Source organism: Anopheles maculipalpis, chromosome 2RL, assembly GCF_943734695.1.
Source record: "Anopheles maculipalpis chromosome 2RL, idAnoMacuDA_375_x, whole genome shotgun sequence".
In the NCBI taxonomy this organism is placed as follows: domain Eukaryota; kingdom Metazoa; phylum Arthropoda; class Insecta; order Diptera; family Culicidae; genus Anopheles; species Anopheles maculipalpis.
This window is the reverse complement of record NC_064871.1, coordinates 77,212,940-77,236,610: the sequence shown is the minus strand read 5'-3', so window position 1 is coordinate 77,236,610 and position 23,671 is coordinate 77,212,940. Positions and strand designations below refer to the sequence as shown.

General features: G+C 47.5%; 7 protein-coding genes across 7 annotated transcripts in view; 2 read left to right on the top strand and 5 right to left on the bottom strand.

Moving 5' to 3' along the window:
* The window catches only part of LOC126568615 (uncharacterized), a 383,782-nt gene that overhangs the window by 351,135 nt on the left and 8,976 nt on the right, over positions 1–23,671 (bottom strand). The window lies entirely within an intron of this gene.
* On the top strand, positions 1,186–1,640 carry LOC126567512 (transmembrane protein 14C-like). The gene is made up of 2 exons (XM_050223730.1): positions 1,186–1,258; positions 1,318–1,640. Exons 1-2 carry the CDS (start codon positions 1,186–1,188, stop codon positions 1,638–1,640), a joined length of 396 nt encoding a protein of 131 aa, XP_050079687.1.
* LOC126568421 (proteasome subunit beta type-4) lies at positions 1,881–2,996 on the bottom strand. The gene is made up of 3 exons (XM_050224893.1): positions 2,829–2,996; positions 2,534–2,740; positions 1,881–2,345 (listed from the first exon to the last, which is right to left on the bottom strand). Exons 1-3 carry the CDS (start codon positions 2,984–2,986, stop codon positions 1,892–1,894), a joined length of 819 nt encoding a protein of 272 aa, XP_050080850.1. The 5' UTR covers positions 2,987–2,996; the 3' UTR covers positions 1,881–1,891.
* LOC126568586 (uncharacterized) lies at positions 4,251–4,660 on the top strand. The gene has a single exon (XM_050225084.1). The coding sequence runs from the start codon at positions 4,259–4,261 to the stop codon at positions 4,658–4,660; it is 402 nt and encodes a 133-aa protein (XP_050081041.1). The 5' UTR covers positions 4,251–4,258.
* On the bottom strand, positions 5,492–7,422 carry LOC126567511 (retinoid-inducible serine carboxypeptidase-like). The gene is made up of 3 exons (XM_050223729.1): positions 7,171–7,422; positions 6,537–7,110; positions 5,492–6,006 (listed from the first exon to the last, which is right to left on the bottom strand). The coding sequence occupies exons 1-3, from the start codon at positions 7,420–7,422 to the stop codon at positions 5,492–5,494; spliced, it is 1,341 nt and encodes a 446-aa protein (XP_050079686.1).
* Positions 7,916–10,492, bottom strand: LOC126567509 (retinoid-inducible serine carboxypeptidase-like). Its single transcript, XM_050223728.1, has 3 exons — positions 10,441–10,492; positions 8,516–9,430; positions 7,916–8,400 (listed from the first exon to the last, which is right to left on the bottom strand). The coding sequence occupies exons 1-3, from the start codon at positions 10,490–10,492 to the stop codon at positions 7,925–7,927; spliced, it is 1,443 nt and encodes a 480-aa protein (XP_050079685.1). The 3' UTR covers positions 7,916–7,924.
* On the bottom strand, positions 11,214–23,508 carry LOC126567508 (dynein axonemal heavy chain 12). Its single transcript, XM_050223727.1, has 8 exons — positions 23,356–23,508; positions 21,833–23,263; positions 21,358–21,767; positions 21,101–21,281; positions 17,823–21,044; positions 17,525–17,758; positions 11,474–17,455; positions 11,214–11,408 (listed from the first exon to the last, which is right to left on the bottom strand). Exons 1-8 carry the CDS (start codon positions 23,506–23,508, stop codon positions 11,214–11,216), a joined length of 11,808 nt encoding a protein of 3,935 aa, XP_050079684.1.

The window sequence follows — 23,671 nt, the reverse complement described above, 5'->3', positions numbered from 1 at the left end:
AAGCCTCTATAAATAAACAAAACAAAAATTGCAGGTTACTACCGAATACCCTGAAAACCGAAATTGAAATCGGCGAATGGAATTGTGCACACTCTAATAGAGGGTCTCTGAGGACTGAGGACAAATCGTGGCTGTGAAGTTCTGCAATCGGCGCTGGTTTAAAGATACAATTAGAACAGCTTTTGGAGACCAATTTTTTGTGTTAAACCCGCACAAAAGGGAATGATAAGGCGTGTTGGTGTACACAAGCTGTTGAAGACATTTTTTCATCTTGATGGTATAACAAAAGAGAACGAAACGATCAGCAGAAATTCCACTATATGAGTGCAACGTTTCACAACCGTGTTGAAAATTTCCCCTAGCTGAATGCAATATTTCAATATACGAATCCGGAGCTAGTATCGGAAATTACTCTGGCTTAATTCGGGTTAAACTCCGGAGCCTCGATGCCTCGAATGCCTCGGAGTCGGATTAATTCGATTTCAGGAAACATGAGGATTTAACCATCACAAATGTCCACCTTGTATCCAAGCTTAGAAATACGGGATAGTGTGATTGATTCTGTATTTCTTTCTAGGCAGCTACCACAGAAGATCGCGAGGGTTAGAGGCAGATATGAACTTGATCGCAGAGCGAACGTTATGCTGCAATAAAGGTAAAACAAAAAACGTTAAAATTTTATGTTAAAAGGAACTGATAAAAACTTACCCTTTAGTTGGTGAGACGAGGGACAAATCCTGATATCACATGTTGGCTGAAAAAGACACAAATTAAACAATCACACAGTGGTGTAGTATATCCCTGGATTTGGTGTCAATTCTTGGTGTTATGGGCTAACCTGCCTAACGTCTGAGGAGACACACACACCGATGATCAATGAAAGTAGATGGTGGATGAGGAGTTGTAGGAGGAGTTTATTCAGGTTTTTTCAATGGCCCACGATTGATCGTTTGTATGCAAATTGGACAGCACCATACAAAACAGGACAGGACAGACTGTCGCAGTCATGTGCGAACAAAGAGAAGGCAATATGACTTCTTGTATGCGACTGCAAATGTGAGGGCCGTTGGCGGGTTGAAGATCTTGTACGAAACTGCTCGAAATTTCTGCTTGGGGCAGGTGGTCCGCTTGACATCCGCATCGCATTGCAATCCAAAAAAGCTAGCATCAATTGCGCTTTTCAAGATGATCGACTTTGTGGGAATCGTGTTCGCGATATTTATCATCGTTTGTGGCGTCGTTGCCTATCTACGAGCAGGTGAGCCAACTCAAAAAGGTCGTTAGCAATCAGCGTTGAACGTCTCTGTCTAATTATAGGTTTTGTTGTATTTCTGTACGCTGGATTGAGTTTCGGTGTTGCTATCGGTGTCGGTGCCTGGTGCAATTCGCTACAGAAGCCGTTCCCATACGTTCAACTGTTCGTTCTCTCCGTGCTGATCATCGCTATGCTCATACGATACTACAAAACTAAAGCATTTATGCCACCAGGCCTGATACTGCTGCTGTCGCTGTGCGTCACGCTGTGGACGGTTTTCGTGTATGGCGATTTCTTCAGCTCGAACGATGAACCGGTATCGAAGTTTGAGACGAACAAGGTGCACATTCAGTTCGACGGTGAGAAATTCAAGATAAAATCGTGACATGTTTTTTTTTACACTTATTGAAATTAATTACTCCTCTTTGTTGGATATAAAACTAAAATTAGCAAAGATGAAATAAGATTTTTGAAGACGAATAAAATAGGTTACGCATTTACACTGCTATACGCTTCGTTGAAAAAAGAACACATCTCATTGTTGTAATAACGCCTCAAAGTTTCACCCACTTGCATTTATTAGAAATTATTTCCTCTGTTCCTCCGCGCGCGCACACGCAAACCAACTCAAGCAGCTCAGTAACCCTTGATCGTGTGAGCCAGCTCCCAGTTCTGTGCGACGAAACAATCCGGATCCAGCTGCACACCGCTTCCGGTACAGATCGCTTGCGAATACTTCGGGTCGCTGCGGCAATCACGATACCATAGCACCTCCATGACGCGCTTCATTAAATCGTTTGCCTGCGGCTGGCCCAACTGCTGGTAGGCTTCCGGGTTTTCTGAATACTCCCGCAACAGTGGCAGTGCCAAATGGGTACCGTATCCGGTCGCTACGACATTGCTGGTGTACGAACGGCCCCGGAGGTTCACGTGCCCAAGGAATGGTTCGCCATCCTGCATACCGCCAATGACGAGATCGAGGTAGAGGGGCTGGAAATCCGATCGTCGGTTGTACATCACCCGGGTGAGCCAGTTGTAAAACGAGCGTGGCTTCATTTCGTTCTTATCGTCCAGGCACTGGTCGTCGATGCTGTGAGAAAAGAAAGGAATATTTTTGTATGAATATTTTTGTAGTTTGGCACGCCGGCCATCTAACGGCTTGCTAGACTTGTCCTCACACTACTGGCAGAACGGTTCGGATGGAATTTGAACCCCACACCAGCCCTGTAAAGACCGGCGTCGTTGAAATCCTAAACTAAAACTAAAATTTTCACTTACACTTTCTGATCGATGTGACGCTTGATGTACTGGAAGTCGGCAAAGTCCCCACCGATGCCAAGAACCGTTTTGTCGTTGATACGGTACACACGGTCCACGTCGTGGAAGCGTGCCAGCGAACCGTACGAAATCAGCTTATCGGCCGCAATAATCACACCATCTTTGAACATCAGCCCGACCACGGACGTGCCGGTAGTTACGGGGGTGCTAAAAACACAATAGAAAATAAAGATGTGCTTGCGGGAAATGGTGCAAGGTTGCGGCCAAACTTAGCGCCCCTGTCCGGCTTACTTACTATGAACGCTGTGTGCCAAATTCACCGAGCGTATCCGAACGTGGTGCCTGCATTGCGCCCGCAGTTGCTGAGCTACCCGGGAAGTTATAGAAAGCACCCGGAGCGGGACCATTGCTCCAGAACGGACCGGCCATAGTGTTACCTCCAGTGGGATACATCTTTTAAAGTTCTAGCGGCAATGTGGATCAACAGTCTGGTATATAGAGTTGGCGATAATTTAACACAAATGCTGGAATTTTCACCAAAAAAAACAATGCACCAGCGAATCGTTGCAAACAGCCCAATCACAAGAATGAATCGAAATTTTTGTTTGTCACGACAAGCATGACAGCCACGAACGAATGTCATTTTTCGGAGTAGCGAGGTTGCTGTATAAGCAAAGGTGAGAAGCTCAACCGCATTGCATCTAGTCATCGTGGTACTTTTGACAGATAGGCGTGATTGAGCACATTTTTATTAAAATTTATTGAGAAAACAGTGTAAATATGGCAAAAATTGGTTAAAAGAAGGAAGGAAATACGCTGCAGGTATGTAAAGCTCCTAAAAAAACTAATTTTGTGTAAATCGTTGACCGTATATCGTACAAAAATCAGCACCAAACGGTGCCGCATGATCCATCCTCGCATACAGCGTGAGTTGTTTGGGGATGAGCCGGATGTTTTGCTTGAATTCGGAGAACCAAAAACGACCGCTTGTTTGCAAAAAGAGGCATTCTCGGTCTAACCATTTACCTTTACGGTGCTTGTTTTGGTGATATTTCGTGTGGAACCCATAACTTTCAGGTGCAAAATTGTTGTTGAATTCGTAAACATTCCCGTAGACGGAAAAGAGGAAAAAAAAAACGGTCAAGAACGGTCTTCATAGCCGACAGTGAGTGTGTGTTGTGCGGTTGGTTGAAAAGCGAAGGCGGAAGGGATAATATTTTTAATATATCCTTCAGTGTCCAAAACATTCCAGCCCAATCGACAAGACGTGTGTGGCCGTCAGCAAAAAAAAAAACACCGAGATTTGGACTGTGTTCGATTTTTCACCTTTCGCCCTTATATCGCCGGTATCCGGGACGACGGAATGAAGTGTTTACTGATGCGGTGATAACCTTCCCTCCCCGCCACCTCCGCAGAAACGTTTCTCCTGGTGGGTTTAAAATTACCTACAAACAACATCTGATAGACATTCCCGGGCACACGGCAGCGTCATTCAGGTGTGTGCTGTGCGTTTGTGTGTGTGTGTGCATTGAACCAATCGATCGCAACCCCGGTTTGCGTGGGTTTGTTTGGAGCAAACATCATTAGCGGGCCACCACCAGCACACACACCCTCGTGTGGTGGGACAAAAGCGCGCATTAAAAAAATTGCCACCGGAACCGGAACTCAGCAGTGCCTAAGCATCCTCTTCAGCCCCGACCGGGACCGGAACACACCTGTAATAAGATGACCACCATCAGTACGAACGAACCGGCAGCGTTCGATCACATCGAAACGATTCTCATTGAGGGACAACCGACCGATATAGTGTATCATCGCTTTGCAAACAAACTGTTCCTTATCATCACGCAGCACCAGAAGGTGGCGAACGTGTACACGGTTCGCAGCCACGCGCAAAACGACCTGAGCGGGGAAGAGCTAGCACCGGCGGACGATGGTTCGAATCGCATCTACACCATTAAGCACACGTTCGGTGCGAGTTCGGATGAGGCGGAAGCGGCCATCCGGTATCTGATGAGGTTCCTGCAGCAAAGTGAAGAGATAGTCATCACCCTAGGGCTGCGGCAGATCGATAAAGCAACGCTGGATCAAATCGGTACCCAGCTGCGAAAGATTGTGCTGGAGTAGTGGAAGATGTTGGTTCAAGAGGAGACAAATTACCGTTGGCTTACTATATTCTTTCTTAGGAGTTTCTTAAATAAATAACGTATACGTTTCTTATCTATGTTTCTTCATTTTCTCAAACATTCCGATGAACGTTAACGGGTAGACTTCGGATCTCTTCTAATGTTGGGAAAAGCGAATCACAATGGGGATCAACATTACATTACTTTCGAACGAAACATTACTTTCAACCATGCCACAGATTTGCTTACACATTTGCCGTCCATTTCCAGGTTTTATTTGCAATCAGATTGCTGGAATAGTCAAATTCAACGATTAGATTAAATTAGAACATCGCTCGGCAAACCATCATTTTAACACTTTCCCCTTCAACGATGTGTTACAAATGTTTCAGCATCCGCGATTAAATACTGCAGTTAAGACCCTTCTCCAGGAGCAAAATATCACATCTCACTATAGTGAGAATTGTGTGTTCACTATAGTGAGAAACAAAATTTTGATCCTACCCTAGAAAAAAAATTCAATATGGTGAGATTTTCATTTTAGTGAGAAAAAAAACATACTGTGGAGGTGCTTCTCACTAGAGTGAGAAGTGAAATTTTGTCAATAGGGGAGACTAAAAAAACGTAGATGACTATTCCAACCCAGACTTCCTAATCGAATCCCTAAACAATCCCAGACAGTGGGAATCCTAGTTGGATCGGATCCTTCAATTAGGATCCAATCCGATTCGAATCGTCCTAGGGATTGAATCGTCGAATCTTCCGAATCCCGAATCTGCCAACAGTGAGTTATTCTTTTACATTCGCTGTTACATCCGAATCGGATTCGCACTTAGTATCGATCGATGTGCTCCTGCAGTATGTGTGCCATTGCGGAAGGATTATCGGCCGGTACGATGTGACCGGCACGGAGAACCGTGTAGTGTGTAAAGCGCTCGCTATACGTCGTACGGTATCCTTCAATGGCATCACCATTCAGTCCACCAACCACTGTAAAAGCTTCCCGCCGGTGTGGTACGAATTTGGATCGCTTTTGAAACAAACGATTCACCCACGCGAGTGTACCGGACAGACAGGTAATCAAATCCAAATGGCCACTGAACAGTACCAGCTCGACGCTGGTTTCGTTAAGCAATCGTTCCACCGTCCCAACGCTCGGTTGGAGAAAATCATCACTGAGCGCATCGAATACGGCCATTCGTTGACTCCCCCAGGGTGGTTTGTCCGCGATACCAAGCGTGTGTGCGACGGGTCCACGCATCAACCGCTCCAGGGAGCTTTGCGGCTCGGCAAGTTGCGGTGGTCCGGTGTCACTGTACCACCAGAGCGTTTCTCCATATTCCAGCACTGCAGAAGAAATGGAGAATGAGAAATCAGAGTAGCCACAGGAAAATCGAAGTCCGGAATATTTAATATTTCAACGGGTACGTGTCCGTATGCATATGGTATGGTAGATGAGGGAATTTCGAGCCGCTAATGAATTACCTTTTCGGGGGTGGAAAGGAGGATAAAATTGGGTTAAACACCACCCGACGGCATTGGGTACGGCTGTTGGTGAATTAATCAGGAATAATTTAAATCAGAATAGGATGCGGTATTGCTGTGAATGTGGAGTTGCGTGTACAATCGTGCTACAAGACCAATGGGTTTCTGTAGCAACCACGAAATTACCATAGGGAATGTTGTGATGATATTGAGTATGCATTGAACAATTTGCACAGTGGCTACCAATAAGACAGCACCGGTCTTCACACGGCAGGACCTCGTTTCAAATCCCATCCGGACGAGGTATCCGCAAGTCTAGAAAGCCATTAGATAGCCAGTGTGACCTCAGAAGGTGGTTAAGCTAAAAAGAAAATGAAGAACTTTATACTAACCTTCATCACTTTCGACTTCCAGTGGAAGAATATCCTTTCTGGTAGGCTTCAGCACATTGTAGCAATTAATTCCTTTCGTCTCCTGAATGATAGCCTGCTGCAGTTCATGCCACCCATGCCCCATTGTCATATCGGATCGTTCCTCGGCTAGTTTTTCACTCAGCGCAGCTACCCTCTGCTCGATACGTTCGCGTCCAGCATCATCCAAATATCCAAGACCGAGTAAAAATGTTGGCCAAGCAGCAATGCTATCCATCGGCGACAGCCAAGCGCTACCCAGGAATAGACCGGCCAGCTTACAATGCATCGCACCGGTTTGAATTTCCTGTGCTAGTGCGTACGCAAATTCAACCGCTGTACGTCCCCCATAGCTTTCGGAAGCGATGTACAGTGGGACCTTACCCTCCCAGTCGGCTGTCGTGGCGACACTGATGGTGTGGTAGAAATGCTTTAGAAATTCTAATAAATCACTTACCACCGTTGTACTGTTGCGCGCTAGCAGAGAATGATCCTCGACGTAACTGAACCCACTACCGACAGGACTGTCGACGAAAAGGACGTTGTAGTTCTTTACCTAAAACACAGTGCTATTAGACATCTCTTGTGGAAAACCAAAAATGTATAGTGCTTTTACCCAAGAATTCTCACGCGGTTTAAGCATCCTGTCCAGTGGTCCAATTTCTTCAAAGTTACCAAATCCACTAGACGACGCACCAGGACCTCCCTGGAGCCACATCAGGAGAGGCTTCCCTGAGTAGTGGTCTGAAGTATCCGGTTGCGAGTGTGCTTGATACAGCCACCAGAAAATGAACGCTTTTGGGCGCACCTCACTATATCCCCAACTTTGTTTGCCAGGACCAAACCCACTGGATGCTACTAAAAACATAAATCACCTTAAAAAACAACACGCTTTTTTATAAACAAGATTTACTAACCAACGCCTGTTAAGAAAACAGTGCACACTACGATCCAAACATTAAAAATCTCAGTTGCACTCATTTTCCCCATTAACGACGTGAAATTGTTCCTTTACCGCGAACCCTTTTTTCCAATCCAAGTAAGCAAGTCGTACTAAGTCAAACATACACGTGTGAGCTCATTTTTATAACATTGATCAGCACGTGGATTCGCCAGCATCTCTCGCCTGATCGACTATACAACTTGCGAGATGATGTCAACCAAGACAACAGATGATCTTTAAGCGCCACCACCATTTGCCTGAAATCAATTAATTATACTGTACTTCCGACGCAAAGGTTATCGATGGAGCACTGTTACCGGTTTTACTGAGAAGATCTACAATGATTTGTAGATCACAAATAGTAAACTTTATTGTTTCGTTCTTTTGTTGGTGTTCTGTTTTAATGGTTTCAACGATTGGCTGTTTTTTACACCGGTGCATGCTTCTGTAGAATGTAGTCCATCAGGACGGGATTGTCGGCGGGTACCATGTGGCCGGCTCTCAATGCCCAGTAGACAGCCAACTTGCCATAACTCTTCTCGTAACCCTCCAACACACCGTGCTGACCGACGGCATTTCGTGGTGATTGCAGATAGCTGTTGCGACCGCTCCACTGGATCTTTTCGATCCATCGCACATTACCCGGGGTGGCTACGATCAGATCCAGCTGTCCGGTAATGATCACCACATCGAGGCTGGTATTGTTGAGCAGCAGCTCAACCACATCGATGGCGGGCTTCATAAAGTCACCGGCAAGTGTGTTAAACACGCGACCACTCTGCGCACCGTAGACCGATTCGGCCGGCAGGCTGAGGGCGGGTGCTACCTCGAAGCGCATCAGATCTTCCAGCATCTGGTCGCGGTCTTCCGACGCTAAGCGGGTGGCACGCGATGCAATTGCACCTGTTGGTGGATAGAGAAGGAACGAGAGAGAGAGAGAGAGGGAGAGAATGACGCAGAAGTATTGCTTTAGCCATCAAACAAACATTGAATCACAAGGTTCGCTTTCACTACTCACTTCTCATGTCGCGTGAGAACTGCTCCAGTTGGGATCGAGTCCCAGCAAAGTCCTGCTTAAAGAGCACGTTGTAGAAATCGATGCCGTGTGTCTCGCGAAGAATTACATTCTCCGTGTATCCCCACAGGTTGGTCGCCTCTTCCCATTGGCCCAGGTTGAGCACGTGTTCCGTGTCGATGGCGGCTGCCTGGATTGCGTTGTAACCCTTCGTGTCTACGAAACCCATATTGAGCAGAAACTCGGCCCACGACAGCACCGAATCGATGGGCGAAACCCACGGTGCCACAATACCGACCGATTGCAAATTGCACTCAATCTCACCGTTCTTGATCGCTTTATCCAACACGTACGCAAACTCGGGTGCCATCTTGCCACCGTAACTTTCGGCGTAGATGTGCAGTGGCGTATCACGGAACTCCGGTTGCAGAGTGTAGAATTGTTTCATCAGCTCGACCAAATCGTCCGCAATCTCGCCATTCGTTTTGGTGAGCAACGAGAAGTCCTCCACGTAGCTGAAGCCGGTTCCGACGGGATTATCGATGAACAGGACGTTATAGTCCCGCACCCAGGTGTGGTTGCGTTCGTCCAGCTCGAGTGTTTGTGGACCAAGTTCCTCAAAGTTACCGTACATGGAGGATGCGCCGGGACCACCCTGTAGCCAGATCACGAGTGGCCGATCGGCATGATTTGGTACGTCGGCGGTAGTGTAGTACAGCCACCAGAACATGTGCGCACCTGGGCGGACCTCAGCAAAACCCCAGTCCTGCATGCCTGGACCAAAGCCTTCCCGAGGAACTGCAGGATAAAGACGGATATGTAGAAATGGTCTATAACTAAAAAGTTTCATATCATTCTCCCATTTCTCCAAAGCAAACGATGGCCCGCGGAAGCTTCTCAGTTCGAAACTCATGTGTCCTAGGAGAACGATGTTGAGTTTGTGGCATTGTGTTGCAAGAACTCATTCGATAAAGATAAAGATGCTCAGAAGGATCTTTTACCTTGTATGTATCGATTTGAGTTCGTAGCTTTCGACCATGAGAATGGCACAAGATATCTCGAGGCGGCTACATGATTGGTCAGATCTGGTTGAGAGTTCGAATCTTTAAATTGTATTAGGCCTAGGCTATTATGAAACATTGCACCCATTATTAGGGTTGCCTCCTTATCGTCACAATTATGCATTAATTATGCAACAGCTGGCATTGTATACCAAATAAACAAATCAATATTCTTCCACCACTTCTTCTGGTTCCATTGTTTGGGTGTGACATTGTCATTTTTCCACAACGATTTGATAAGACGTTCGCCATAAAATAGTCAAATCAGCACCATTGAACTGTCGAGTACATTTAGCCCTGCTAATCCTTATCTGATACGATCCTGTTTAATGGTCAAGGGCTTTAATGGTTGTCATTATTACTACGCTATCGCTTGTCACAGTAGTCACCCGATTACATTCAATTTCTGTGCCACAGATGTTTACACGCCACAAATGTTTATCTGGTTTTACATCGTGTTGAAGTGGAAAACGTCCTCTTCACTGAAGTTGATACATACGACCCCAAAGCACACTTTCTCACCGATGTAGGATGAAGTACAGGAATTTCTTGTATTCTTTCCCCAATTCAAAGATAAAGCATCCAGGTGACTGTACGAATCGCGTTGGAACACGTGTAAGGTTCGTTCTATTCTCGTTTAAAATAACACTTTATCGGAAGGTGATTCTTTTCACTCTGTAACACCACTCCTTACTTACTTCTACTTCTAGCACACTTTCACTGACTTCTCATTCAAACATCGACTCGTTCGTTTGCTTTCTCATCTGTCTGTTAGCACTTTCCATCTTCTTACCATCGGGATGAACCATCTCGACGATAATTACCTACACTAACTGTGGCTTCCCCCCCCCCCCCCCATTGACTCACCTGCTCCGACCATGGCGACCGCCAACACTAGCGCTACGATTGAAAGCTTCATTTCGCAAAACACCCCGAGTAAGTTTAAGGCGGCAGATGAAGACACCGAACTCCCGCTACAGAAGCCTGCCTGCGGGAAACTAACAGGTACGCACCCACGTTGACGATTCTTTTATATGTTCGATTAGGGGAGGATCGTTTCCCGAGCGGATCTAGCCAGTATCAGTTCCGAAGTAGTACCCTCAGAATATGTGCTTCGTCGATATCTCGATCGGCTCGATGAATGGGTGAAATGAACAGCCTTAACAAGGCTGACTTAGTATGAATGATTTACCGCAGTTGTTGTCGTAAGCACTTCATATGGAGCTGTGTTTATCAGTGGCACAGCTCATGTGCAGAGCCACACTTGACACATACATGGTGGCGTCAACAGTCAGAAGCTCATCGGCGAATTTTATATACACTCGCTTATCGGTCACCCCCTGCCGAGTGCCTTTTTGGAGGCTTGTATTGAAAGGGTATTTTACTCTGCTGGTATTAAAATTAAACATACCGTGCAACCGTCATCATCTTCATCGTCCGACAGAGTGCTTTGCCGGAGTGGGTCAAGTTTTGCATAAAAATGATCTTAAATATGTACATCCAAAAACTTTCACCCAACGCTTTCGCTAATTGGTAGAGCGACACTTGTCCAAAAAGCTCCAATTACTCACTCACTTGTACTAAGTTGTTACTGAAAATCTAAATCCACTGTAATAATTTATAGCGAACTAAAAATTGTACTAATCCGACGTTTGGCAGAGCAATGCCACACTCCGTTTGACCCAAAGATTAGCGGGAAGCGTTGTACCGAGCAGCACGGGCAGTACGTAGTTGGTTGAGTGGCCAGTAGTCGAGAGTGTGCCCTTTCGTTCGGCCGTCTTGTATACGGGACATCTGTAGCGGGATCCTTCCTGCAACTCCACTATTTTAATAGGCTGAAAAATGATGCATAAATACGTATGAAAAATTTGAGCTCGTGCAAAAGAGTGCGCATACGTACAAACATATGAATAATGGGCATTGTGTCGACCAACATCTTGGGCAGCTGTTCATCCAGACAGCTCTTGGCAACATCCCAACGCGCTCCCTCCAGGAACAATCCATTAACGTACACTCCGTCGTCGGGGCTCGTGTCTGTACTTTGCACCCTCAGCACGTTAAAATCGTACGTCAACATATCGATCGGAATGCGATGCCGACGTGCATAATTTTGCATAGCAGCAGTCAAAAAGGCCTGTGTAAAATAGAATCCCGACAGCCAGAACACGTTCGGCTTACCGTCGGTGTACCAACGTTGCAGGAAGTTGAGCCGCTCGCGGAAATCTACCACATACGCACCGACGGGCTTCAGGCTGGGGTAAGATTTCTTCATCCAGGATGCCGGTATACGGCGATGTTGGAGGGCCATAAATACAGCCTCAAGCTGGGGCGTGAGTGCTATCAAGCCAGCTATACCTTTCTTTAAATTAACGCAGCTAGATCGAATCTCGCGCAGTAGCGCGTTAAACCGTTCCATCTCCTGCACGAGGACCGTGTTCATTGACTCGTTGTAATCGACGGGGTAGCGTCGTTTTGCTGCCTCGATATTGAAATCATCCGGTAGTAGGGCGTAAATCTCATCAACCGTTGCCAGTACTTGCTTCTCTACCTCCGTATCACTTCCGCCGGAGGTTCCGCCTTGCGTGAGGATCATGGAATCGATCAAGATTCGAGATGCGGTCAGATCTCGCGTAATACCCGCATTCGGATGCAATCCGTACACAAGCGGACTCGGGAAGTTTGGAATGTTGTTTGCAATGTGGGACAAATATTCGCGATGTTCGTTACGTAACGGAATTCCGTAGCAATCACCCAACGCTGATAGGCGATAGTTGGGATCACTCACCACCTTGTCGTTGACGTAATCCTCAAGGATGGTAACGATGGCGCGCCGATCCCATGCATCCGTTACACGTCCTCCATAGTTGCACTCTCCGGTCAGGTATGTGATTGCTTCGTATGGGATCTCTTCATACTGGTTAATGAACAGCTGCAATTGTAGAACGGATATCTGAAAGTCCGACTCGTTGAATCCGTAGGAAATGTTCCACCCTAGTGGGCCAAACTTTCGCCGCTCCTGTACCACGGCGTGGAAGAAACACACACCAAACAGTAGCTTCGAAAAGGCACGATCCTTCCCTGGACAGCCGGTGTAGAATGTATCATCATTCATCGGTTCGGAGTGATACGAACGGAGCAGATTCTGTTGCAATCCCGTCGGTGGTTCGTTCGTCATCTTAATACCGTTCTGTAGAATGCTTGCAGGAAACTGCTCGGATGGATAGCTCGTGAGCCACAGCCTGAAAGAGGTGGTTGTGTTGTAGTGATCCATATTTTCCCACAAGTACTCCAGCGTAGGCATCCAGGACGCTGCCAGATGACAGTTCTGCAAACAAACCCAGCTTCCTTCATCCTGTGCACGCTCGATAATGCGCTGTGCGATCGGGCCCTGCCCTTGTCCGAGCGAAATCGATTGGAATGTCTCGTCGAACCCCATCTTTTCCGCGTACAGCAATAATGCGTTCATCGGATCCGCTCCCGGTGAGAGAATGAAGATCAGTGGCGTCAGGCAGTTGGAATCTTCGAACGAACGGGAAATATCAAACGGTGGCGGTGCAACGTACGGTGGTCCCATTTCCGATGCCACAAACTCCGTGATGGCCAGTACAAACTTATCTGGCCGTACCGTTTTCAATACGATCAGCTTCTCGAACCGATTAGTCTTTTCGTCCCACGGGGCGGGTAGTTTGATTAGCTGCGGTTCTTCTGCATCGTAGTACGCTCGCCATTGTGTCTGATTGGCTGCAAAACTTGCCACAAAGCCAGCAAAATCGGGCAACTGCTCCAGCCGGCAAACGTCTTCCCATAGTTTCGCGGTTATCCAACTTTCATCCGGGTTTGCTAGCTTAATGTCCGCTTTTTCACCCCCACTCAGTAGGTACCTAAACTCGTTCTGATCGATTTGATTGCACGAGATCATAATCTTCGTCGTGAGGATGAAGGAAAACAGGAGCTTATCTTTCTCGAACAGTGACCGGCAGACGTTATTGTAGAGGTTCAGTGTTACTGCATCCATCAGATACTTCAATCGTCGGTACAGTTCTTTGGTGCGGTTCGCATTTTCTATCGAATACACGTACAAATTGACGAACCATGCCAGTGAAAACTGATACATTGGATCCACGTTAGGAAGCTCTGTGATGCAGTAGTAAAGCGTTGACGAATGTACCGCTACTGGGCGATAACTCTGTCGGAATGCTTCAATTTTTTGCTCAATTTCACGTGAATCTTCCTGCTTCTTAACGATATCACTGGAAATGCGCTTCGAATCGTCTAGAATCTTGATGGCACTTTCATCCTCCAGTATGTCTCCTTTACACTCGGATAGTGTTTTCAGGATCTTATCTTCCACATCCTTCAGCATGGCCACATTTTTGGCACCCTGTAGAATCAAGCTCTGACGCAGTTCTTGCAAATCGGGACGTTCCTTTGCTACTACGATGCCTAGCAGCTGATCCTCCAGACCCTGAATAGTGAGGGCGAAATTGATCACCGTCACCTTGTTGTACACCTCTGGCAGATAGTGCGGATTTCGCAGGCTCGATGTGAGATAAAGGCGGAATTTTGGGGAGAGCGCAATTACATTTTCACCGAGTGATATGTATTCTACGCCTCCCTGAACATAGGTGTTTCTGCTGAGAATGGGATCCAGTGGTGCCTCCAACTCCTCGAACACATTTTCCACCAGCACCGGATAGCCCTGCTCGATGCAGCTCTCAATCTTCTTCATGTAGTCTGATTGGGAAAATTTTACCACCACCAGATGATTGTTACGCTCCATGTTGCGAATCCACTTGTTAGCCTGCAGTTGTGGATCGATAAACAAACTGTACCGCGAGGAACAATCCATGATGATGGCATTCTCCGTCGAAAACGCATCCGTCGGTAGTCCGGCAATGTTCCAGTTTTGAATCTTGATCTTCGAGCCGAGAATTTCCATCAGGCTGTACTCGGGCGAGCAGGGAATGCTGTTGGCGACACACAGCTCATGCCATTCGCCGATGCATCGATTCCTGTACGACGCCGTCAGCGGGGCCAGATAGGCGATCACCCCACTTGACACCAGTATGTCGCCCGCTAGACTGTCGTACAACCGTTGCAGATTCTCAGCCGATGCAATCCAGCGTGTCTTTTCGCCTCCCAGGCCACCGATCAGCGTTTCCGCTCGCTGTAGCTTATCCTTACACAGTTGCACCTCGTCCTCTACCTCCTGCTTTTTCCTGTTCGCGATCTCCAGGTTATCGTTTAGTTCTGCCACGCGCCGCTCTAGATTTGCCGCGAGCAACCGCTTTTCGTTAAGAATAGCCATCGTTTCTGCGTACTCTTTCTCGGCTTGCTTTAGTTTTTCCTTTTTTGGAGCCACGATCTTGGCCACTGCATCGTACAGATCCATTGCGATGATCCACTTGCACAATCCCTCTGCCGCACTGGACGCTTTAGCTACGATGTGAGGCTGAAAGTCTTTGTGCGGAATAAAATCCTTACGAATCTTTCGCATAGTATCCGGATTAATGTTGTCCTTGTCGAAGTCCTTCAACGTTTGTAGGAAAGCTAGATCACCGAGCAGTCGCTTGCTCGGTCCCCAGTAATCGAGCATCTTTTTGCCCGTTGCCGGATCGGCCACTTTGTCCGGCGTGATGCCTTTCATCACGCACACGGCCGCCATTACGAGCTTAACCACCTCCGGAGGGTTTTTCATTGATTTCACCAGCGTAATGTCAGTCGGCTTGAGTGTATTCAGTGCCTGAATCGCTTCCTCCAGGATCGGTATAGCACCGGCCAGATCTTTCTCACAGTCCGCCTTCAACACCTGTGCTTCGGCCGCCTGTACGTTCGCTACAACCTCATCCTTTTTAACCTGCTCAGTAGCGGCAGTTGCTTCGAGTGATTCCTTTTCGATCTCTTCCGTCATTTTGCGCGAATTTTCCGCCATCACGATCAGTGTCGGTTGCAGTGCGTTCAATTCAGTTTGCATCTTTGACACGGCATCGGCGGCCGCACTGAGCCGATCTAAACCACCGAGATAGCGCAGCTTGTTGTTCATAATGTCCGTCTGATGCTTTTGAGTGAGATTGCGGAACGATTTAATTAACTCCAGGTACGATGCGGAAGTGATGTACGTTATGCGGCCTGTCTCTGTTGTAAATAATGCCGACACGTCTCGTGCAATGACATGGAAATGTTTACAGAGCACAACGATCGACTTTTTCACCTCTGACGTTACGTTCAGCTCCTTCATGTACTTATCGGCCACCTTTTCCAACGCATCTTCCGGCCAGGCATCGAACCAATCGATCGTGCAACAGTTCACCAAGGAAGGATACATTCGAATCCGCGTCCGAAGTGCTCCACCGATGGGACTGAAGCAGATCACAATGTGGAGCTTCTGTTTGCAACGATTCACAAAAAATTGAAACACTTCCAGTGGAGAGATGTCTAGGTTTCTGTTACCGCCCTGTGCTGCCAAACGCACCATCTCGAGGATTTCCTGTTTCTCGTCGATCGCGAATATGTTTGGAACTTCGCCCAAGTTCAGCAGGCAGTCAATATCCTGTAGGAACGCTTCCTCCTGAAGTTGTGCCTCCGTTAGCAGAAATACCGTATCATGACCAAGACCTCCCGCTTCTTTCAGCACCTTCTTTAAATCCTCGCGCCATTCATTAACACCATAGAATTTTGTAATCTCTGGCTGAAACAGAGACTGGCCGCATATCTGTGCCGCTAGTTTGGTCAACGATTGACGACCGGATCCGCCCATACCGATCAGCAGCGAACTTCCGCCTGGCATCGAAATTACCCGGCACACCTTGTTCAGATGCTGCAGAGCGTACTGGAACAGCACGATGTCCATTTTCGATTTTTGCGAACTGTTAAACTCAATCAGTGCTTTCCCGGCAAGATCGCGGAACTGTTCCACGTGCTGCGTTTCTTCATATTTACGATCTTCCATTTCTGCATCGGCATCAAAGTAACTGCCAAACATGAGATTGTTCAAATTATTCGTCAGTACCTGTCCCGTCCGCTCGTCGAACAGTTCCGGCAGCAGTGCTTCGGGTTTCTCCTTGAAGAAAGTCTTCATGTTTTGCAGCAGCTTGTCGAACACAAACACTCGATCGGCATCGCTCACCAGCCGATCGTAGAATATGCGCATCGATTCGTGCAGCCAGAGTTTGGGGAATATTTTTTTGCTCTCTACAGATTCTCGCTTAAGCATCGCACACCCACTGATAACACGCAGGACATCCCGCAGGTTGAAAATGTAGTGTGATTTAGCCGGAGTTGGTAGCAGTTTCGCACACGCGAACTGGTACGTATCGAGCGTTGCATTGACGATCATGTTTACCATGTTGATTACGTCCGAGCCGTGATTTCCCTTCTTGTAACCGTCCAGCAGAATGGCGGAGAAGATCTTGAACATCGTTTCATCATTGAAATTGCTGATGGCAAAGATGTTAAAGTGACAGAGGAAACGCTCGTACACATCCTGCCGGCTGCCACCGACCAAACCACAAGCGGCCATCACCAAGATGTTCTTCAGATATACCTTGGACGTATCCTTCAGATCGTACCAGTGGACTTGATCGAAGTACTGTCTCATCAGCTCGATCGGTGGCTGCGCTCCGTACACTTCCTTTACCGGCATATTCATATCGTCGATGAAGAGGACGCACGTTTTACCGTTCGGTGGTCCATAGATACCGCGCTTTTTCTTGACCAACTTTGAAATGATTAAATCCTGCGTTTGGTTCGCAGTGATCTGTGTTGTGAAGGTAATGAACGTTGGCAGACACTTTTCCTGGTCCATTTTGCTCATCATATAGTTTTGAATGTAGTAGGTTTTACCAGTACCGGTAGGACCAACCAATAGTAAAGGTCTCTTGTTCTGCAGAAGGTACGAATATTTAGTAAGAAATTGTAAAAACAAATCTCTCAAATCATTTACGAGGCATACCTTTACGTGGATGTCTAGAATGTGCATGTAACGGACGGAATCGAGCGTTGGTACGAGCAATGTAAAGCCAACCTCGTTCTTCATCTGCCGCACCATATCTGGGTAGTATCGCCAGGATCCCTTCTGCTTGAAATGATACACATAATCAATTATCATACCTTCACCCGGCATTGAAACATCGATCTTTCCAACCGCTTCCGGAACAGGATGTTGCTCGTCGGTGCCTTTCCAAATCTAGAAGAAGAGCAAGCAATTTTTATTACACAACTAAAGAAAGGCTTTACTCTTTGCATCTTACTTCTCGATAAAACTCATCAAACTTGACTTTCGACTCCATATCCAGCACTCCTCCTAATCCCCACACAACAGCATACATCATGGCTGCCTGGAACCAGGTAAACAAGTACTTCCCATACTCGTCCGGACTTTCGTGGCACGCTTCATCGATAATCATCTCGAAAATGTGCATCGTGGCCATCAGCAGATTGATATCACCCGGATGCAGATACTGATGCCCATGGCAGCGAATAAACTCCAGACAATCGGGTATAAGCCAACGAAACAATTCCATCAGCAAGTCGTGCCAGTCATGCGTCCAGCTATTGTTGCATCGTTCGATCCACGACTCCACGAACGATTCCCAGCCAATAACGGATGGTTCCATAAAAATCATTCCACACCGAGACACGGTGGCGGGCGATGCCTGCTCCAGGTCCATCACCTCAAAGATCATCGACATATCGCTAGACATCGTAATGACTTCGCCCGACGTTAGGCAAAGCTTTTTGTTGTCATCCAGCACGGTGTTCATGTTTTCGATCCAAACAGCATCTACGGGTCCGTCGAATACGAGCCATTTCCGATCGGGGCTAGTATCCATCGCATGTCCGCGGAATATTGTCGACGCAATGCCATCCGTCCATTCGTACGAAATCGGATCGAACGCACCATACAGCTGGCCCATCGTTATCGATTTTGGATTGACCACTTCAAGCTGGACGCGCTGGAAGTATGGATTACCGGTGCGGGCAGTCTTCAGCTTGGACAAGCACGCCGCCAGAACGCGGAGGGTCATCGATTTCCCCGAAAATGGTTTTCCAACCATCATGAAACCGTGACGTACGATCATCATTTCGTAGGTTTGGATCACTTTCGTGAGGAAGATATCTCTCGGCTGGAGGTTCAGCTCACTGCACACTTCGCGGAAGGTTCGCTCGAGAGCAGCGTAGTCTGCACGAGGCAGCTCGACCCCGGGGAACAGGTCCGATATAATGCCCTCAAACAGTGGGATGTCTTTCGCGAGAAACTTGGGCAGATTAACGTCCAGCAAGGAGCGTAGCAAAATGATTTCCTCATCATCGTCCGGAAATGCTTTCTTGAGATTTCCACACGCTTGCAGCACCGTTTTTACCGCACGCATACCATAGTCGTAATGATTTTGGGACGAAAGTTGCTCCGAACACAACCGATACGTGGTGACAATTTTCACTGCCAGTGTTCGTGCATTGATGAACCCAAATGAGTAGAGCGAAATTTCGCCGATCATCGCATAGTCCGGTACCATCATGGCAACGGTGCGGAAGAGTACTTTCAAGTTGTCCGGCAGCTCAGATCGTCCAGCATAGCCTGGATTCATCGTGATGCACACGTAGCAAGCCGGATTAAGTGTAAGCTCCGTACCCTCGAAGTTGAATCGTTGTACCCCTCCCCGGACGGCTTGCACGATGCAGAGGATCTGTTGGGCCACCACGGAGAGTACCTCCAGCTCGATCCGGTTAAACTCATCGAAGCAGGCCCAGGCGCCGGATGAAGCAAGGCCCTTGAAAAACTTACCCATCGCCTTGTAGTCGAGCCCATCGGAGCAGTTGAACACCTTGCACTGGACGGCAAGTGCTTTGGCGAGATCTTTGGTCGTTTCCGTTTTGCCGGTACCGGCCGGACCTTCGGGTGCACCGTTCAGATGAAGCTGGTAGGCGCCCATGAGCGTGCGATAGCAGCGATCGGTCAGCGGAGTGATAACAAGCCGGTCAGAATTGCCCAGATACTCGCAGGCGAACCGTACCGCCGCGTTGATGATCTTCACCGTGACGCCCGCCACCTCGCCCTCTTCCCAGTAGTAGCGCAGCTGGGCCAACCATTGAAAATCATTCTCCGAACTGACGCGATTTCTGATCAGCTCCTGCACGACGTCCTTCGCGTGCACATCGATCACGATCAGTGCCTTAACGGTGATGCGCTCGAGATTGGAAAGATCCTTCGAGCGCATCAGTGCCACCACGTCCATCAGCTCCACCTGCAGGCGATCGAACAGGTCCAGTATCAGCGTGTTGTTGCGCTTCCGGAAGCACTGGTGAATGTTGGCGGCCCAGTAGATCTGGGACACGCACAGGACCACCATGCCGGGCCAATCCAGTGCCCACTTGCAGCGCGTTTTCTCCGGGTACGCTCGATACGATGCCTCCATTTTGGATCGTATCGCCTCCAGCATAGACGCTTCCACCCAGGAAAGCCATTTCTCTACGCTGCCCCTTGCTTCCAGCGTCGACACTGGCTCGACAAACTGCACCTGCTCCTTCTCGATGCTGTACATTGACCGAATGTCCAGTCGGTCGTCAAACTCCAGCCGATTGATACCTTCGAAACACTTGCTTAGGTGTGGCTGCACCCGCAGCGGATCCTTCGTTTCCGACAGAATCTCCAGCATTTCGTCATTGGACAGGAAGAAGAATCGCGGGAAAAACAGTCGCTTCTTTTCGAGATATTCGTTCACGCCATTGGTAATTTCTTCGAGCAGCTCGTTCGATTGTTCCATCGCTTCCTGCACACCTTTGGCGGCGGCCACACCTATCACGGAACGATTCCCTTCCACCGTTTTCATGTACATACGGTACGTTTTGTCGACCTGTTGAAACATTCGACCCTCGTTTGGCATTTGTGCCACGATGTCCTTCGATGAGAAGATCGGCAACAGATACAACCAGCTACCCTGTACCTTGCCCCACTGCTCTATAGTGCGATTAACCCGAGTGAGCGTTTGATACCATTCCTTCACCTCTTTTTCACAAGGTTTAACGAACGCAGAGCCTCGCATAGCCAGCGTTTTCATGATATGATCATCCAGAACGGCCTGGATTTCATCCAATCCTGTTAAAATGTTAATGCCTGTATCCTTAAAAGGGTTCAGCTTGAACATGATATCTTCCCATTCGGCGATCATTGCCTGCAAACTTTGTTGCAACGCTAGCTCTTTGTTCGCTCCGATGCTAATGATCTCAAACTTGTCCAGATCCTTGTCCAGCTTATAATCGATGATTTTGCGTAAGGTCGTCCCGGCATCGGGTGTTAGATCGAACCCTGCTATCTCGGACATCTCGTCCCAGTGACGATCTTTAAGTGCCGGGTTGCACATAATCTTTACCACGTACACTCCCAGATGGAAGTCTTTGATGGATTGAGACATCCTGGCGCACAGTTTTAGCGGACAGGGATGCTTCTCCGGATCCGGATCTTCCGTTTGTCCCTGGAATGGAGAATCGTATAAGCTGCCCATACAATAGAAAATCCTTCCAAACAAACCTTAAATTTGCACAGTGTGTTCTCCAACATGTCCGCCTTGATACGATTTCGATAGTACTTTTGAGTTTTTTGAAACTCTTTCAAAAATTCATCTGTTTTCGATTCGACAAAGTGTGGTTCCAGATACTCGAATGGGCCATCCATCCATACATTGTAATATCGCAACCAACGCATACAAAGGCTACAGGATAGTAGTGACAATCAAAGATATCTCTCAGAGTTCTCAGGACTCACTAATTTTTCAGCGTAAAACTTACCGGATTAGCTTGTAAAAAGGAACGACAAATGATTTGATCGCTTCCAGCACTGCGTACTGCGACTTTGGGAATTTAAACAGCACCTCCTCCTTGTTGATCCACTTCACGTAGTCCTCGAACACAAATATCTGATCAATGTATCCGTGCAGCACGACAATATAGTCCCGAAACTTCTCTGTCTCCGTCATATCGTTAATGATGGCGATGTGAGGGATCATTTCTTCCATCTTTTCGTTCAGCTGTTTTGTGACCTCCTGCAGCTTTTCTTCGAAGGAAAATTTGTACTGTTCGAAGTTGGTTGAGTTAATCTCAAACACAGACTGTATGCGGAAGTACCAGTTGACACTTTCCACCTGCAGCTCCATCTGGTCTGCCGGAAGTTCCACCAACTCCACCAGATAAGCGTTGACCTAGAAGAAAACCCATACATCGTTTTACCTGTTCTCCTCCTTTACGTCATCCACGCATGTTTTACCCGAATTGTGATTTGAATTTTATCTCGCAACTCATCAATGATTTCCGTCTTGACGCGCGTCATGTATTCCCCATTCGCCATCAGCTGCTCGGTAGACGTGGGGATCTCCAACGCCTTTTCCTTGATCTCCTCAAACTCCTTGCAGATGCGTTGAATTTCGCGTCGATGCTCTATTGCAATGTGGTTCGCAATACGATCGATGTATCGCTCGACGATCTTACGCAAGCTACCGATCGCATCCGACTGATTTACGATTGCCATCGGGAAGTATTCCTTCTGTACCATCGCGCGTATCTTCTCCTTGTACTGTTGAAAAACCACAATTTTCTCAATGTACTCGTCGAAAGATCTCGGCTCGGACAAAAACTCATCTATCTCGTCCTGGGTGGATGGACACAGAAGTCCAGCAAATTCGCTCTGAAACGCAGACAGATATTCGGCCAGCGGATGGAAAGCCGTCAGTAATGCCTGTTGTATCTGTTCATGTGCCTCTTGGATACATAGTTCTGCAATTCCGACCCGTAGATACGGTGGATTTCTAGGTTCGAAACCGTTCGGATCGACCAAAGATTCGAGACAGTCGAGTCGGTTAGCGACCGCCATCACATCATCAATCGCATTCTGGTACACACTGTAGATATCGTTCAGGCTCGGGAATAGGTCGATTCCATCGTCACAGATCGCTAAAATTTTCATTTGCGGTATTTGACGCACGTTGAGAAGCGTTTCGCGCAGATGTTGAATGGTCCGCAATTTGGCGTCATTCAACTGTCTATTGATCAGTCCACCGGCACAGTTCAGTACCTTCGGCCACATAGACTTTGGAAGGGTACGTCGCTCATAATGCTTCTTCAAGATAGCCACAATCTTCGGATACCATTGGCCAGCGATCAAACCTCCAACGGCTTGCAGATCCTTTTTGATCAAATCGCGCAACTCGTTGAGTGTTATTTCCTCTCCGGTACGATAGCGTGCATAATCATTCAAATATTCCGGTAAATCCGTATACGCGTAGTGGACAATGCACCTTATGAATGGGTTCGGTAGCAATAGGTTCTTCTGGATATACGCCTTGCTGCGAAGATAGTTGCGAAAGTTTTCCGTCCGACCGACCCGTTTGAATTCAAACTTTTCCCGCTCCGGCACATAATCGTTTGGACCGGGTTTGAGGACCTTCTGGCAGCTGTACGCTTTCATCACCTTGTCAAACTCGGCGTGCACGTCTGTCATATAGGCCGCTAGCACAGTAGGATATTGGGCTCGCAAGCGCTTGGGAACGTACGAAAGAATTTTCTCCTCAGTTCGGTTCAACATCTTTGGAACTGGAGCTCGGCGAGCATGTTCGCGCAGCTGCTCCTCGTAGAAGGACTGAGGCCTCGGAATCACATCCTCGAAGTCAACCGTCGTACTTCGGCAGATCTTTATTTTTTCCTACATCAAAAACAATGCGCCAACCACACGGGGTGAAAGTAAACGGAAGTTGTTGCCAAGGAGATTTTGAGGGTGCTACTTAAACAACTTACCTGAGCCGCTTTTCGACGAATGAAGCTATAATGGCGTCGCTCTTTCACCTCTGATAGAAACAGCTTAAGCAACGGATTCTGCATGTACGGTTCGTTGTCATACTTGTCAAGCTTATCGCACGGTTTATGAAGTTTGGCCAATCGTTTACTCATCTTGTATGTTGTTCTTTGTATCTTCACTCTTCACAGTTTGAAAAAATTGCTATCAAAAATCGCCTTCTACAGGTACGTCCTGCTTGGTTAGCTTCCTCACGGCAAATGGCCGGTAAAACACGGAAAGGTGCTAGTCCGCTTCGAACCAACAACCGTTGCGTTG